Source organism: Ursus americanus, chromosome 7 (genome assembly GCF_024610735.1).
Source record: "Ursus americanus isolate L20-20 chromosome 7, mUrsAme1.1.p, whole genome shotgun sequence".
Classification (NCBI taxonomy): Eukaryota; Metazoa; Chordata; class Mammalia; order Carnivora; family Ursidae; genus Ursus; species Ursus americanus.
In genome coordinates, this window is record NC_142133.1 from 62,163,449 (window position 1) to 62,181,135 (window position 17,687).

Consider the following 17,687-nt stretch of genomic DNA (forward strand, 5'->3'; position numbering starts at 1 on the left):
ACCCGTGAACCTCCCTGGGTCTGGGGGGTTTCTTTTGGGGAAAGCTTTTACTAACAAATTCAATATCTTGATTAGACACAGGGTTATTCAGATTTTCGGTTTCTTCTTCTGTCAACTTTGATACATTGTATTTTTCAAGAAAGTCATCCATTTCATGTCACAGCAAATTTTTTAACATTAGTTTCTTCATAGTAGCCTCTTATGAATCCTTTAATATTTATACGATTTGTGGTGATAAACCCTTCATCAATGATGATATTGGTGATTTGTGTTCACACTCTTTTGTCCTCAACTTACTTGATTCTGGATTTGTCCGTTTTGTTGATCATCTTAAAGGAGCAGTTCTTGCTTTGCTAATTTTCTCTACTGGTTTTCTGTGTTATGATTTTCTTCTTTTGTCTGTATTATTTACTTCCTTCTACTTGTTTTACTTCCTTATTTACTTCCTGTATTATTTACTTCCTTCTACTTGGGTTTTCTTATTCCCCTCATGATATCATCTTGGACTCATGAATTATTTAAAGGTGTGTTTAATTCCAGGTATTTGGGGGTTTCCTAACTATCCTATTGGTATTAACTTCTAATTTTAATTTTGTTGTGGTTAGAGAACCTGTGTGATTCAGTGCTTGGAAGTATATGGTTTTATGGCCCCGTGTATTGTCTGGTTTGGTGACTATATCACATACATTTGGAAAGAATGTGTACTTTGCAGTTTTGAGATACAGTACAGCATATGTACGAATTACATCAAAGTGATTGATAGTGCCGTTCAGATCGTTTATGTTTTCACTGAGTTTTAAAATTTTTGTCTAGTTGGCCTATAAATTGCTGAAATGTGAGTGCTAAAATCTCCTGCTATAATTGTGGAATTGTTTCTCACTTTAATTCTGTGAAGTTTTGGTTCACATATTTTCTGTTTCTATTTTTAGGTGCCTACACATTAGTGATTTTATTTCTTCCTGATAAAATTTTACCAGTATTGAATGCCCCACTTTATCCCTGGCAATACTGTTTGCTATGAGTCGATTTGATCAATCTCTTAATATCCACCCCAGCCTTCTTATGCTTACTGTTTGTATGGTATATTCTTTTCATCCATTTATTGTCAAGTTGTCTATGCCTTGATTTAGAGTGCCTCTTATAGGCAGCATATAGATGAGTTTCGCAATTTTATCTCCTTTGCAAATCTCTGCCTTTCAGTTGAGGTTAACATGTAATTATTGATATAGTTGGATTTATGTCTATTTTTTGTATGTTTATCCACTGTTCCCCCTTTATTGACTTCTTTTGATTACATGAATATGTCTTAGTATCCTATTTTAACTTCTCTATTATCTTTGCGCTATATCTCTTTTTATTTTGTTAGTGGTTGTCTAGGGATTATAATACACATACTCAGTCTTCCTAGTTCTGTTGTACCACTTGATGTAAAATACAGAATAGTTGCAGCCGTATAGCTCCCTATGATTCTCTTCTACTGTTCCTTGTGTTAAGTTGTAGTATGAATTATATCTGCATACTTTGAAATCTCTCCAGACAATGTTGTAACTTTTGCTTTAAACACATATATGTATTTTAAAGAATTTAAGAGGAAAAAAAACAGTCTTACGTATTTACTCATATATTTACTGCTTTCCGTTCCTGCAAATTCAGTTTTCCCTGTTATTATTGCCCCTCAAATTGAAGAACTTCCTTTATCATTTCTTCTGAAGCATGTCTTTGGATGATGAATTCCCTTAGTTTTGTTCATCTGAAATTTTTATTTCACTATTATTCCTGAAATATATTTTCACTGGATACAGAATTCTGGTTTGGCATGTCGTTCTTTCAGCAATTTTATTATTGTTTTAAAGGTTTATTTATTTATTCTTGAGAAAGTGCACAAGTAGGGGGAGAGGCAGAGAGAGAGAGAGAATCCTCAAGCAGACTCCCTGCTGAATGCAGAGCCCTACACAGGGCTCGATCTCATGCCCTGAAATCATGACCTGAGCTGAAATCAAGAGTTGGACACCCAACCGAGCCTGGGTAGGTGCCCCACTTTCAGCAATTTTAAAGTTATTCCACTGTTCTCTGTCTTCTATGGCTTCTGGTGACAGATCTGTAGTTCTTTGCATCATTGTTCCCTTGGATTTCACATGTCATTTTTCTCTAGCTTCTTTCAAGATTTTTTTCTCTTTATCTTGGATTTTCAACAGCTTGATTATGATGTGCCAGTCATGGTTTTCTTGACTTTTCAAGCTTCTTGAATTCATAAATTTGTCACCAAATTGGGGAAGTTTTTGACCACTTCTACAAATACTTTTTCTGCTCTAATATCTTTTTTTTAATAATAATTTTTTTTATTATATTATGTTAGTCACCATACAGTACATCCTGGTTTTTGATGTAAAGTTCCATGATTCATTAGTTGTGTATAACACCCAGTGCACCATGCAATACGTGTCCTCCTTACTACCCATCTGCCCTAATATCTTGATCCTCTCTTCCTGGGCCTGCAACTACATGTAAGTCACACCTTTTGGTGTCGTATCACATGTCCGCCTAAGGCTTTTTTCTTTTCCATTGAATACTTTCTTATTCTTTCCTCTTATTTCACTTAATCTTTCCTTTGTCATCTTCACTCTACTCTTAAGCCCATCCAGTGAATTTTTTTTTTTTAAATTTTGTATTTTGCAACTCTGAAGTTTCCAATTGTTTCTTTTTTATAACTCCTATTTCTCCATTGAGACTGTTTATCCTCTCATTCATTTCACGTGTATTTCTTTTATTTTATGAAAGTGCTTTAAAATTTTTTTCAGATAATTTCTACATCTAGATCATTGCAAAGCTGGCACCTGTCAATTGTGTTTTCTCTTGAGAATAGATCATAGTGTCATAGTTCTTTAGTTTTGAGTAGTTTGTGATTGTATCCTGGGCAAAATGAATGTTATGTTATCTAGAATCTGTGTTCTATTATAATCCTCTGGAGATCATTGATTTTTTTAAAAAAAGCAGGAGTCAATCTAATCAAGTTCAGACTATGCATTCAAGTGCACCTTCTATGAGGTGCTAAATGCTTAGAAAACTTTCTCAGGATCATGTGGCTAATAAGGGGCAGAATGAGGACTTGAGTTGGGGTCTTCTAAAGCCGTTTAACTTTGGGGCTTTTCTTTTTTTTTCTGAGTCATTTAACTTCTGTGCATCTTTCCCATATGTTAATAAGAATTTTTCAATAAATAACTTGCTGATTATATATGTATGAAACCCTGAAATCAAACTTATTTAAGTTTTTTTTTTTTTGAGGACTTCTTGGAAGCTTTTGTGAATCTCCATAGAGACTATTTGATATGAAATATTTTCCATACCATTTGACCTCATAATCTGTTATTTATGGAGGCTTCTGCTCCACAGAACATACTTGAAAATAGCTGATTTGTGGGGCGCCTGGGTGGCGCAGTCATTAAGTGTCTGCCTTGGGCTCAGGGCGTGATCCCGGCGCTCTGGGATAGAGCCCCACATCAGGCTCCTCCGCTAGGAGCCTGCTTCTTCCCCTCCCTCTCCCCCTGCTTGTGTTCCCTCTCTTGCTGGCTGTCTCTGTCAAATAAATAAATAAAATCTTTAAAAAAAAAATAGCTGATTCGAGGCATTCATCCCACCAACACTTGTAAGAATTTTATAGAATATCTACTATGTGCCAGGCCTGGCACTAGGTGCTAGCAGACCGAAGATACTATCATCTAAGTATCTAAGACCTTTCTGCCATTTGGGAGCCCTCATCATCTTTCCATGAATTTCAATAATGTTTACATACTCAGCACTATTAGGTCATTTTCACTTGTGTTTACTGACATCCTCCGCCTATCCCCTGAGGTCCTTATTGATATGCCCACTTTCCCTTTTTTTTTTTTTTTTTAGTTTTCATCCATATTTTGTTTATTTGTATTTTTTTATTATGTTTAGTTAGCCAGCATATAGTACATCATAAGTTTTTGTTGAACAATTCATTTTTGATTGCACACTGCTTAAAATATTCACCCAGGGCTAGGAGAGTTGTTGGGACAGCCTGGGGTTAGTCACTGCTATGGACTGAATTGTGTTCCCCTCCAAATTCATATTTTGAAACGCTAACCCCCATTGTGACTGTTTCAGGAGATAGGGCCCAGAAAGGAGATTAAGGTTAAATAAGGTCATAAGAGTAAAGCCCTAATCCAATAGGACTGTGGCCTTAGAAGAGAAAGAGATCTCTTTCTCCCTCTCTCTCTCACCCTCTCTCTCTTGCCCTCTCTGCCATAGGAGGACACATCAAAACAGCAGTTGTCTGTAAGGTAGAAGGAGAGTCCTCACCAGAGCCTGACCAGGCTGGCCTCCTGATCTTAGACTTTCAGCCTCCAGAACTGTGAGGAGACACACGTCTGTTGCTTAAGCCCCCACTCTGTGGTATTTTTTTGTTTGCTGAACAGACTAAGACAGTCACCCAACTCAGCAGAGGACATGAGGAAGGACCGAATCAAACTCACTTTATAGACATGGTGGAGAGCAGAACAGGTTTTAAACCACCAAGTGCATCTCTTGGCTACTTCTCGTCCTAGTTCTGAGGCTTGATGCATCAGTTCACACAGTCTCTCACATTAGGAACTTTACACAAACTCTTTCTGCCTTTTTTCCAGCTCCTCTTGTGCCATTTTTTCATGCTCAACTCAAGAGATACCCCTGTAGTAAGATAGCTTTTTATCCAGAATATCAGGAAAATCTTCCATCTCTCTCTCTCTCTCTCTCTCTCTCTCTCTTTTCCCCTAGGCAGTTGGGTCTTCTCTTGCCTTTGTTTACCTTTCACAGTGAAACAAAATGGAAAAATAAATAAGCCAAAAAGCCCTCCCTAAAATGACAGATGGGAGAGTTGGTTGGCCTTCTTTGCTGCACACCAAAGTGAAATGTCAAGTTCTGTGGACACTTTCTGCTTGAGAAAGTGAGTCTGCAGGTGGTTTTCTGGCAAAGCCATAAGCAATCCAGGGGGCAGCAGGGTGAACCTGGTAGGTGTGAGGTCTGTGCCTGGAGTGGGGAGGCTCCCTCCCCTTCCTTCCCACTTTCTCTTTTTCCCATCAAGATTCTCTTCTCTCCCAGAGCAGCAGACCACCTCCTCCACCAACAGACACCCAGACCTGCCACCTGTACCCCCAGAGTCTTTCCTTTCCTTCCTGGGCTCTCAGTTAGCGAGTGCAAAGCAGTAGCAGAGCTGAGGACACAGGTGTGATATCTCACCCCTAGCCCTCACCCCGGCAGGCCCATTCGAGACTAGCTGTCAATCATAAGAGCAAGTCCTCATCTTAGAAGGTGTAGAGTTTTCTGCACAGTCCTTTCATACTCAAAATGATAATGCTGCTAATAACCATGATTTATTGACCACTTTCTGGGTACCAGTCACAGTGCTAAGTACTTGACAAGCATGGATTCATCTGAGTCTTAGAACAGTTCTACAACGTACACATTATTGTCATCATTTCACAAATGAGGAAAGCAAGTCTTAGGGATTCCTAACTGTCCACTGCGCAGTGGTGAGCAGTGAGGGCCCTACAGATGGCCTGGGAGCTGACTTCCAAATGTAAGTAAGGCCTTTGCAAGATTCTAAAGGAGAAGTCAAGCCAAATTCTTCAGACTCACTTGTACATACACACTCCCTCTTACATCCCGTAATTGTGTTATTAAGAGTAAGTACTGTTTGGTTTTCCTAAACTAAAATGAGCTCATTGCTGGAGTTTATCACACACTCTAATTCAATATTTTACTGCGAAGTAGGTGGCTTGGCAGTGCTGTATTGGTTCACCTGTCCACGAGCGTGTGCAGAGTTGGGAAACCCATAATTTTCACAACTCTCCATTATCAGGTGCCATTGCCTTTGTCTTGAATTGGCAATCAACTTCTATTACTGTTTTCTTGCTCTTGAATGATATCCTACTGTTATTTCAGCTTTCTGTATAATTTGTTGTGGGCTCTCCTCTTAACCCTATAGCAAGGGGCGTATATTGACATATTTTCACTCTTTTTTTCCCAAGAATTAGATTAAAGAAATGCATGTAACATATTGGACTAAACCAAATGAAATGGCCTACATTCAAACATTTTTACCTTAGCTGAAGCTATATGAAATGGACTATATTCAAGAGTTTTTGACCTAAAAAATGACAGTCTCATCTGGTCCAACCGGAGTAGTTCAAATATAAAGTATTTTTACCTCATTTGCTAGACATTTGTGTGTATAATTCCCTCCAAATATGTCTGTACAGTGACACTTTATAGATGATACTCTGCCTGTGAATTTGTTATCTACATAATCAGCAACGTACTAGTATTAAACGTTAACTATAAGAACATTGCTAAAGTGAGTTTGCACGTTTTTCGTGTGATCCAAGATCTTGATTGTAAGCTCATATTCTTTCTTCCTGAGTTGTTCGATTATGTGCCTCTTTTGTTCTTTATCATCACCTGATTCCTTTTTCACTGTGAAGTGGGAATGGACAGGACCTATGGATCTTGGGGTCTTCTGTGCCCGAGTCGAAGAAGCTTGAAATGTACTCATTTAAGGGCTAAGGAAGCTTTTCAAGTCCCGCAGTCAGTTAGTGTGGATTCAGGATTCAAATGCAAGTCAGCTTGGAAGATATGGTACACATTTTGGTAAATGGCATCAGTACATCCTTATGGCTTCCTGAACAAGAAATTCCAGACTTCCTTGACATCTCTTTAAGGAAATTAGGATGCCAACTTTTATTGAGTGCCCACTGTATGCCAGCCATTCTTCTCATTTAATGTCCAACAGACCCTATGAGGTTGGAATCATTAATCTGTACAGATGGAGAAGTAGGTTCACAGGCTTGAATACTACTCCGTGTTGTGGAACCAGTAGGAAGGTGGTGAGAGCAGAAAGCAAACTTGAAAACTCATTTGATTGTTCACCACACTGCCTTTTTTTTTCCTGCCCCACATCTCCTTCCTCTGCCCACATATTCAATTCGTCACGGAATCCTATTAGTTTTACCTATAAAATGACTCTAGGATCTATTTTCCATCATTTTCACTACTAATGGTCTAACACTATCTCTACCGTGAACATGTGCAGCAACATCCTCTCCTCCTCCCTGTCTCAGTCCCTACCCATTCCCTCCATGTGGCCTCCAACTCACTCCACAATCCTTTACACAAATCTGATCATGACCTACCTCTTCGGTGGCCCTGTCGTGCTTGCAGGGCATAAAACATATCACAGTCCAGTTTTCCAACCTACTTTCCTGGCCATCTCTGCCAACATTCCCTATCCCTAACCCTTACCCCACTGACCCTTCCAGACTGCTCCCCCCATTCTCTCTAACACTCATGACCTTTCCAATCCAACTCCTGGACCTCCACACACTTGCTACTCAGGGAACCTGGACAGACTGTTATATATATGGAATAATTTATACATCTACACCCACCAGTTCCCCACCTGGCATAGTCTTCTTCCTTCAAGGCCCCATTCAAATGTCCTTGCCTGTGGGAGAGTCATCCCAGACTTTCCCTGGCAGTTGATAGCTCCTCCTTTTTATATCCACAGGATTATGTACACATTTTTAATTAGACAGTTTCTGTTGAATGATAGCAAGTTGTTGAAATGTCTTATCTATCTTTCCCACTTGATAATGAGCCCCTTAGGGATAAAGATCATGTCGTATTTATCTTTGGATTGCCAGCATTCAGAAAAGTGCCTGGCACAAGGTCAGCACTCAATAAATGTTCATTAATGTACAAATACCCCCCATAGTCTCTCATGCACATAACAGCATACTGAGTAGCTCTTTGGTACAGCAGATTGAAAATTGAACTGGGAGAAAGAATGCTTGAATTCTAGTCCGGGCTTACCCACCAACTGGCTGTGTCACTGGGACAGATGTGTTTTGGGTCTCAGTACCATCACTTGTAAAAGGGGGTGGGGGACATCCGAGTGCCCTTCCAAGGCTCACATCTAATGATGCAAAGGTCTTGACAACTTATCCCTAAAAATATCTCTCTTTCTTACCAGAAGTAAAAGGCCTTAGACATCTTCTAAGGAGAGTCATGGCGCACAACCAGGAGCATCTAGCCAAGACCACTGTCATCAAATTCAATGGCCAGGACTTTAACTCCTTGCGGGATCGTTGCCTAAGCAGAGGCCTACCATTTGAGGATGAGACATTCCCTGCAGAGACTCCTTCCATAGGTCTGAAGCTGCTCCAGGGAAGAGACCTATCCAGCCTGAGGTGGATGCGGCCAAAGGTGAGTGAGCCCCTCAGGAACATACCCAGCTCCTGGGCCCTCTGAGCTGCCTGCCATGGTACCTCCCACTGAAAGAAAGATGGACCTGTGACCTGGCTTTCAAGGATGGCCCAAACCAAATGGGAAGGAGAATGAGATTTATCTGGTCCCTCAGCTGCAGTGTTGTATCCTTAGTGGAATGGAAGGACCCTGTACCAGGACCCAGGACCCCTGTGTTCTAACCCATTTGTATCACTGAGCATATCACTAGATTGCATGCCTCATGTTCTCATCTGAAGAATGGGAAACCATGGGTAGGAAGAATGTAGTAGTTGGTCTCATCTCCATAATTGAGCCCATCTGTCTCCATCACTCCTTATTCTTTTCCTTATCACTGTCCTTATTTTTTCTTTTTCTTTGTTGGAATTTACTCAACAGGAAGATATCATGTCAGTCACTTATACAATAGGATAAATTTAAATAATTGCCTCACTTCTCTCATTTATACTTGTATTTTCAATCTTGCAAAGACTAGATCACTTATAAAAGAATTTCAGATAGCTGTAAAATTAGGGAGCTATTTCAGGGCAACATTCAAAACCCCCTCCTCAACTACTCCAGCAGATGGCCACTAACTCAACTTTGTGGTGAGATAGAGTGATTTCTTCATCCATTCACACACTTATTCATTCATCCAGATCCTAACAGAGTACTAACCACATGGATTGTGTGCCCAAATCTCACTCTATTTGTTGGTTTTTCCAACTATATTCATCTCAAGGCATGAATCCCCAAGAAAAATTTCACAGCCCACTTAACATTCTTATAATCTCATCACGGCTATTACTGATGCAAAGGACCCAGCTGAGGACCACTCTGGGGACCTTAATGCCCAACTTTCCTGTTCTTGCTTCCAAAAGCACCCAGCAGAACCTAGAACAAGAGAAAATAACATAATATCTAGTAAGCTAATAATTACAGTATCAGCAAGTGTTATCAAGCACTGATTAAATGCCAAGCACTCTACTTTCAATAAACCAAGGTTAGATTATACAGAAGGGGCATTTTCTGATGACATACAATAAGACCTTGAACTCTGGAGATGCCAAGTCTTGCCCTAACTTGGGACAGATTTGTAGTTTTGGGGAGTGGAGGGTGAGTGGGGGTCCAATAGGGTTCAGGATCAGATGGTGGTACCTCAGGCTTCTAGGATCCATCTTACCAGCCAGAGGCATAAAGTCCCCAGCAATGATTCTCTTCTTCTGGCCTTCCCCTCCTACAGAGAGCTGAACAGAGAACTCTATTTAAAGTTTGGAAGGGTTATATTTTTTCCCTTTATTATTTTTAGGAGCTGAGATCCTTTTAGAAAGTTTTTTTTTCTCCAAGGTGCTGAGTAATAGATGTGGGACTCATATTTATAGTGTTAAAGAATTTAGAACATTTCTATGTTGAGATGGAGGGCTTTCAGAGGAAGGGCTGAGAGTTTCTTATTATCTGATTCTAGCAGCATCTCAAATTTTGTATCTCAGAGGCAAGGAGAAGCTGAGGCAAACAGAAGTGAGATGACTTCCACAGAATTCTGCTGGGAACCTGAAACGGAACTTCCGAGGCAGATATGTCTTATTCCCATTCTTCTTCTCAGCTGAAAGCTGAGACAAATGTCTTCACGTCCCTCATCACAGCATTTACATTCATATTTTCCTGAGTTTTCCATGTGTCTTCTCTTATTTTGTCTCTTGTCCTTTCCCAGTTATATTAAGAACACAGGTTCAAACAGGTGATGCAACCTGCATAAGGTGGCAGTTAGTGAGGGAAGGACCTGGGTTTTAAACTAAAATTCCTGACTCCACACGCTGCACTTTTCTTCACATGGATTGTGTGCCCAGCAGGACTCTGTTAGGATTTGAATGAATGAATAACTATGTGAGTGGATGAAGAAATGACTCTATCTACAGGTCCTTGACGTGGGTTTCAAGCTCCATATGTGCAACTGAGAATCCGTAGGTTGACTTGTTTAACAAGTAGGATGGTAGACGAGAAGGCCAGTGAACTCACCCTTTCAACATGGCGACTTCCTCAACTGCCAAAGCTTATAGTTGTTCCTGAAAAGAGCCTTGGAGGAGGAGCCATGGCCAGTGTGGCTCAATCCTAGTTGTAAAAGCCAATATTTACATACTGCTGACTATATGGCAGGCCTGGCTTTAGGGGCTTTGACTCATTGAATCCTCACACTAATGCTATAAGGAGGTACTATTATTAGCCCCATTTTACAGATGTGAAATAGAAACAGACTTAAGTAACATACCCAGTGGTAGAGCTGGGATTTGAGTCCTGGACTCTGTCTTCAAGACCTGTTCTGTCACTACACCATACTGTCTCCTGTTGGGCCTCATCATAAGCTCATGTTGTGTTCTGGGCTCCTGTTTTCCACAAATATTTTGTGCACCAATAGACTCCCAGCTTGTCTGGGTAACCAGGAATCAATGTCTATGTTCAGGCCTTCTTTCCATCTTTTAGGTGAAAATGAATGAGGGTAAAAATGAAATGTTGTATGTGTACCTCACATGATTATTTTAAGGAAAGCATGAAGACAATACTCAGAAGAGTGTCTAGCACATTGTAAACACTTAGTAAACGTTAGCTATTGTTACTACAATTAATTTGGGAGGGATGGCATAGGGTAGCAGCCTCAGGGGCTGTCCTTTTGGATCCCTTGGGCTTTCATAATCCAGTCAGCTTCAACCCTCAACTAATTTCAACAGACACTTTTAGGGGAGAAATGTAGGTCAGATGAAACCATTTGAGAGCCTAAGGCAGCCTGGCAGGGAGTGTGGAGAGTGACTTTCTTCTCACGTTCTGCTGCCTCTCACTACTTTTAGAAGGTTGCCTCCCAGTCTAGAGTTTGCCCAGTCACTGTCCAGAGGTCTGGCTGGCACTCCTTAAAGCTCAACTATATAATGGCTGAGGTGTCACCTAGGCTTCTGAAGCCACCTTCACATCCTAGGCTTTTCCAGACAACGGGGACCCTCCATCCTCTAGGCAATTGTCACACCATTGTGGAGATCATTCTACCTTGAGTACTCACTTAGGCTTGGTAGATTCACTAATAGCCCAAGAGTCAGGGGCATAAAACTAGACTCAGTTTTCTATGCCTGGTGCAGATAAGCTGTTGAATGTCCCATGATGTCTTCTCCCTCTCTTTCTCTCTCTCTGATTCTTTGTCTCTCCTTCCATTCCTCCCTCCTTCTAACAGTCAACCTAATCCATTTTGCTGCTGAAACTTTGAAATAGAAGCTCCTTCATATCCTGCTTCATTTGGCTTCTCTTTGTTAAGAAATTTCCAGCCCACCTGTCGCACTCTCCCCATTGGCAGGCAATCAGGTTCTGGAACAGCCTGTGACCCTGCACTGGGCAAATAGTGATGATGAGACCCAACCCCTCATCAGCCTCAGCACTGCCTGCAACCCCTGCATGTCAGAAAGAGACAATGCTGAGAATTAGACTTGTACATGGAGTATCTATTGTTTCCCTGAATGAAAGTTGATGTTAGAGTGACTTCCTTTTTGAATTTTAATTTCATAAATAATAATAAATCCCCTTTATCAAGTATGTACATGCATTAAGTATTAATCTAAGCACTTTATATTCAACATTTCATTTAATTACCGTAATAGTCCTGTGAGGTAGATAATATTATTATCCTTATTCAATAGAGAGCACTGTCCAACAGAATTTCCACGATGGCAGGAAGAGTCTTTTGGTACCGTTCAGTACAGTAGCCACTAGTGATATGTGGCTATTGGGTACTTAGAATGTGGCTAGTGGAACTGAGGGACTAAAGTTTTAATCTAATTTAAAGTAGTCACATATGACTTGTGGCTGCCATATTGGACAGCACACAATTATAGATACAGATCTTCGTAGCATAGTCACCAGCATTTATCAGATGGAGAGACTGCAGTTTCATCTTTGCCCCCATTCTTTCGTGAAAAACATTTCACTTCTCAACTGAAGAAAGAGTTGTGGGCCCAAAGCAGGATCTCTGATGGGTGCTTGGAGCTCCAAACCCAACACCATTGTGGCTTCTGGCCTGTGGTCATCCTAGAATGAAGTATTGCCTACCCAGGAAACAAATTTTCATCTTTTAAGTAGCCAGAGTGGAGTTTCTAAAAGGATCATTCACTAGAAATGATTCACCTTGGGACCAAAATGAGTTCTTCAGAAAAGGAAGAGGTTAATAAAATGGACGTATGAGTGTACGTTACGAAGGCAACAGGTAACAGAAGGTAACAAAGTGATCATGCCAGGACCGAATGCCATTGAGCCAAAGAACTTTGACACCAATAAAACAAAGTTCTCTAGCAAAAATAGGGAGTGACACTGCCACCTGCCCAGCCTGAACTCTGGCCACCCTCTGAAAGATATATTTAGTGTGTGTCTGAATGCCAAGATGCTAAACCTGGTGTTCCCTCATCCAAGAGGCAGCACACCATCCGGGACAGTGCATTAGCAGCCTTTGATGAATGCAAGGATCCCTCCAAAATATACAAAGTCATGTTGCATTGGCAGAGACGTCTCCAGAGACGATTGCAGGAGAGTGCCTGGTTTGGTACCACTTAAGAGAGTATTTTCTAAGATTCCCGGTGTTCTCACATTCCATGTGCTTCTGACATACCTAATATAACACAGAAGTCCACGGAAAGGACTTGCAAATGCAGAAGTAGCTAAAATTACTTAGTACGACTATTGCTGATGGCTTGTGTATTGGCGTTCTCCAAAGAAACAGAACTCCTAGGGCGTGTGTGTGTATACATCTATTATATATCTATATACCTGATAGGATATAGCCAATAAGAAATACACAGATTTAGCCTTTGATGTTCTTACTGTGAGGAACTGACTCACGTGGTTATGGGGGCTGTGAGGCCCTCACCCCTGCCGTCTGCCAGCTGGAGACCCAGTCAAGCCAGTGGTGTAGTTTAGTCTGACTGGGGGCTGATGGTGTCCTTCCCCATGCAAGGGCAGGAGAAGACTAACGTCCCTGCCTGCAGTGAGGCAGAGGTGGGGCACATTCTCCCTTCCTCTACCTTTTGTGTTATTCATGTCCTCAACGGATTGGGTGGTGCCCGTGCACCCTGGGGATCGCAATCTGCTTTACTAAATTCCCACTCAAATACATGCTAATCTTATCTGGAAACACAGACACACTTAGAAATCATGTCTAGCTGAATATCTGGGGACCGCATGATCCAGTCAAGTCCTAAAATTAACCATCGCAACTGCTTTCTGCACAAATGATGTTTCAGAACCCCCAAAGAGCCCATCTCACAGAACCGGCCAACACTGACACAGAGAAGCCCGTCTGCCGGTGTGGACAGCGGGGAAGAGCTAGGCACCATGGAGCCACGTTGCCTGCTTCACAGCCATTCCTGTGGAGTCTGGAACAAATCGCTCAGCTTCCCTGAACCTGCCCCCTTGCCCTGGCGGGGCCTCAGAATCCCCGGCGTTGCTGTATAAACCCTGAATGCCGCCTCAGGCCGGCCCGCTAAATCCAGGCTGTGGGAGGTGGCACCCAACGGTCTGCCCGTCTACGAAGGCCCCAGGTGGTTCTGAGTCATGTGCAGGGTGGCGACTGTTCCTTGCCAGTCTTGTCAGCCTTCACTGCCCTGGTGTGCTCGTCCCACCTGACCCCTGCAGAGCAGGGCGATCTCTCTTTTTTTTTTAGGTTTGAATTTAAATTCCAGCTAGTTAACACAGTGTAATAGTAATGACTCAACACTTGCAGACAACACCCCGTGCTCATCCCAGCAAGTGCCCTCCTTCCTCCCCATCACCTGTTTCACCCATCGCTCCACCCCCCTCCCCTCTGGTGACCATCAGTGTGTAGTTAAGAGTCTGTTTGTTGGTTTGCCTCTCTCTCTCTCTCTTTTACCCCCCCCTTATTTTTCCCTCTGACTGACTTGTTTTGCTTAGCATAATACTCTCAAGCTCCATCCAAGTTGTTGCAGATGGCAAGATTTCATTCTTTTTGATGGCTGAGTAATATTCCATTATATATGTATATACCACATCTTCTTTATCCATTCATCTTTGCCTATTTTCTCAGCAAGTCAGCCCCACAGACTAAAATACTTCTGGGTATAATTTCCATCTCTTCCTACTTCTCTTTTTAAAAAAAAATTTTATTCATTTGTGAGAGAAAGAGAGAGCATGAGCAGGGGAAGGGGCAGAGGGAGAGGGACAGACTCCTCACCAAGCAGGAGCCCGACGAGGGGCTCCATACCAGAATCCCGAGATCACTACCTGAGCCGAAGTCAGGTGCTCAACCCACTGAGCCCCCTAGGGGCCCCTACCTCGGCTCTTGTCAGATCATCTAGCACCCCTCTAAAGCCCAGGCTGGGAAAGAAACAGGCAGCTCAGAGGACAGGAGACGCAGATGCAGATCTTGGGCCCAACTTTGATGCAGACGATTCCAGTGTTTGCCCATAAACTTGATATTGACTATTGATTCGCAATAATTGACATTTAATTTTCACACCATTATAATGTCTTTCTGTCCCTAATTAGCTACATTTTTTTTTAATTTAATGTTTATCATTTTGGTAAATCAGAGACAGTTGTGCATTTGTTAGAGGGATATAAATTGTTTTTCCTTTGGCCCGTGTAAAGGCTACTTTATATTATTATATATCCTGATATGAAACTATCCTGGTATCCTTCATTTTGAGGGCAAACCCTGCTTGATTTTAGAGGGTTGGTCTTAACAATTTCTTGTTGGTTCATTTGCTGGGTATTTTATTTTGGTATATTTCCATAAGTGAAATCAGTCTCAGTCGTGTGTGTGTGTGTGTGTGTTGTGCTCTGGCTGTCCCAGGCGATGCTGGCTTCTTAAAATAAATGGTGGCAGTGTCTTTCTTTCCTCCTTTCTTTCTTTTACTGAAACTGTAAGGGACACAGAAATTGTCTTTTCTCTGAAAGTTTGAGAGAATTCCGCAGGAAATCACATGTCCTTAGAAGCCTTTACAGAGCTGTTAGGGAGATATTCTTTGATCATTTGAATATTGCAAGGTTATTGATTTTTTTTTTCATTTTCTTTACTAACTTGACCCATTTTTGGTCATGTTTATTTTAGTCAGAAAATCCTCACTATTTTTAAATTGATTAGTATAGAATTTTACATCATGTTTTTATATTGCTAAAACCTCATTTGTATTTCTAATTTTAGTTGGGTTTCTTTACCATATTTGCCAAAGGTGGGGTCTCTGTAAACCTTCTCCCCCAAATGGAGTGAGTTATTTGCTTTATTGATCTTGCTGCTTTTCTATATTAGAGTTTGCTAATTGTCCTTTTTTATCATTTTTTTCTGCCTATGTTTGAGGCTCTTTTCGTCTTCCTAACATCTATGGGTTGATTGTTTAATTCATGTTTTTATTCTATCATGTTTAATAATGAATGCATTTGAGGCTCTGGGTTTGTGAGTATGGCCTTTTTAATTTTGCAAATATTACAGAGGAAGGGAATCAATATTTATTGGCCATGTACCTTGTCTGATGCTCTGCTGAGTATTCACGTCCTTCCTCATTTGTAAAATGGGAAGACTCCTGCTTTGCAAGGCTAGTGGGAGACAGCGGGCGAATAAAGCCCCCGGACCCCAGCAAGGCGGCCAGTGCCTTGATCACTTTACCACCCGCGTCTCCATTTTGCACACAAGGAAACTGAGTCTCAGCAAAGTCAAGGGAGTTGTTCGAGGTCACGCAGGGCGAATGCACAGCATGGCGCCACACCAGGTCTGCGTGAATGCGTCTCAGCACATCCGCTCCCCCTCTGCAGTCGCTGCAGGGAAACCAGGAGCAAACAGTAGAGGAGAGTCAGGGAAGCCGAGCAAAGCTGTCTTTGTTCCCAGTGCCAAGCCAACTGGCCTCCACTCTCTTTAATTCCTGTGAGTGGAGATCTTAAGCATCTGCTGGCTGACAGCAAACTCCAGTGAGACCTTCACTTCCTTTTTGCAGTAGAAAGGGTGGGGACAGCTAGTGGAGGTGCCCCAAATTGTGTGGAACTGGGCGAGTTACTCCCTCTAAGGCCCTGCAGAGGTCTGCCCTGCTCACTTGTACTGGGGGAGGACACGGGGACTCTGGGGGCAGGGCTTGGAGCCCAGATGCGGGCATCTGGCGGGCGCCTTGGCGCCTCCGCCTGGGGAGGGTCTGGGCCGAGAGTGTTTGCAGAGTAGGCAGCGGGAGCCGGCCTAGCGAGGTGAGCAAGCGGGCTGAGGTGTTTGCGGACACGCACGCCTTTGTTTGTCTCGTGGCGTCTCCACCAGGAAACTGGCGGTTTATGAAGGGCGGGCAGGTGTCTCAAGGCACAGGGCTCCGTACATTCACGGCTGTTGAGCAGATAAATCCATTTCCACTTTTCGGCCCTGTTCTCTGGGGACTTATTTGTCAGTGTGAAAAGAAATGATACAGGAACAATGACCAAAGTATGCAAATGCAGATTTATGCAGTGGCAATGCAGGAAGAGCCCCAGGAGCAGACAGGGTGCTGAGCGTAATCCTGCAGACTTCCAGTAGGGGAAAGCTGGGGAGTTCCTGGGAACCCTGGACCCAGGGGAGCCACTTCAGGAACTATCACAATCCTTGTGTCTGCTGAGAGACATTCTCCCCAGACATTGCAGCCCTGCAGAACCCTCTAGCAAACCCCTTTCTGTGGCTGCCAGGGGCTCTGGGTGTTGGAGTTTGGGGCAGGACTGGGTGCTGCATAACAGCACTCAAGGCAAGGGGCCCGGGGTCTTCCAGAATCAGTCTGTGAGTTAGCCGGGGAGTGGGCGAAGGTCTGAGTAACAAATCTGGCATCCTCTACAGTACGTGGCTGGACTCGAACTTGGAGCACAGACGCCTATACTGACTTCTGAGAGAGGACGTTCCACAAGGAAAGCTTTATTATGCTTATAAAAGTGTCCTCTAATAAATGCATCTCTTTTTTGCTTATTTATAACCTGTTACTGAAACACTGCTTATTGAGACTGGGATGACTATTTGATCTAAAGATCCCAAGTCCTTGTTTATGTTTATGTCCTCATGCATTTTGCTAATGCATGTCTTGCCTGTCTTGTCACTGACATACACACCCCTTTGACACCTGCCTTCCTGATAGCAATCAAACCTGAAGAATGGGGGGAACTTTCCTAACTCAGATTTTAAGCACCTATTTAAAAATTAACCTCTACGCCTCAAAGACAAAATGAGTGATGTCTTGGGTACCACATGGGGACATAGAGGAATGAAAGATGCTCATGTCTTTTCTCCCTCTTGCCTAAGGATATATTAAAGGGTCAATCAGAGCCTCACTTCATCCTGGAAGGCGCAAGCAGATTTGACATCCAACAAGGAGACACCGGTAAGGACTCAACATCTTTCCTCCTGGCCCCGGAATAAGCCGGCTGCCTGAAGT

The 17,687-nt window shown here is 42.4% G+C and overlaps 1 protein-coding gene across 1 annotated transcript in view; it reads left to right on the plus strand.

Moving 5' to 3' along the window:
• CAPN13 (calpain 13) overlaps positions 1–17,687 on the plus strand; it is an 85,933-nt gene that overhangs the window by 10,678 nt on the left and 57,568 nt on the right. The window contains exons 2-3 of the mRNA XM_045809138.2: positions 8,030–8,262; positions 17,555–17,633. Coding sequence (XP_045665094.2) covers positions 8,065–8,262; positions 17,555–17,633 — 277 coding nt within the window. The 5' untranslated portion in view covers positions 8,030–8,064. The remainder of the gene's footprint in view (positions 1–8,029; positions 8,263–17,554; positions 17,634–17,687) is intronic.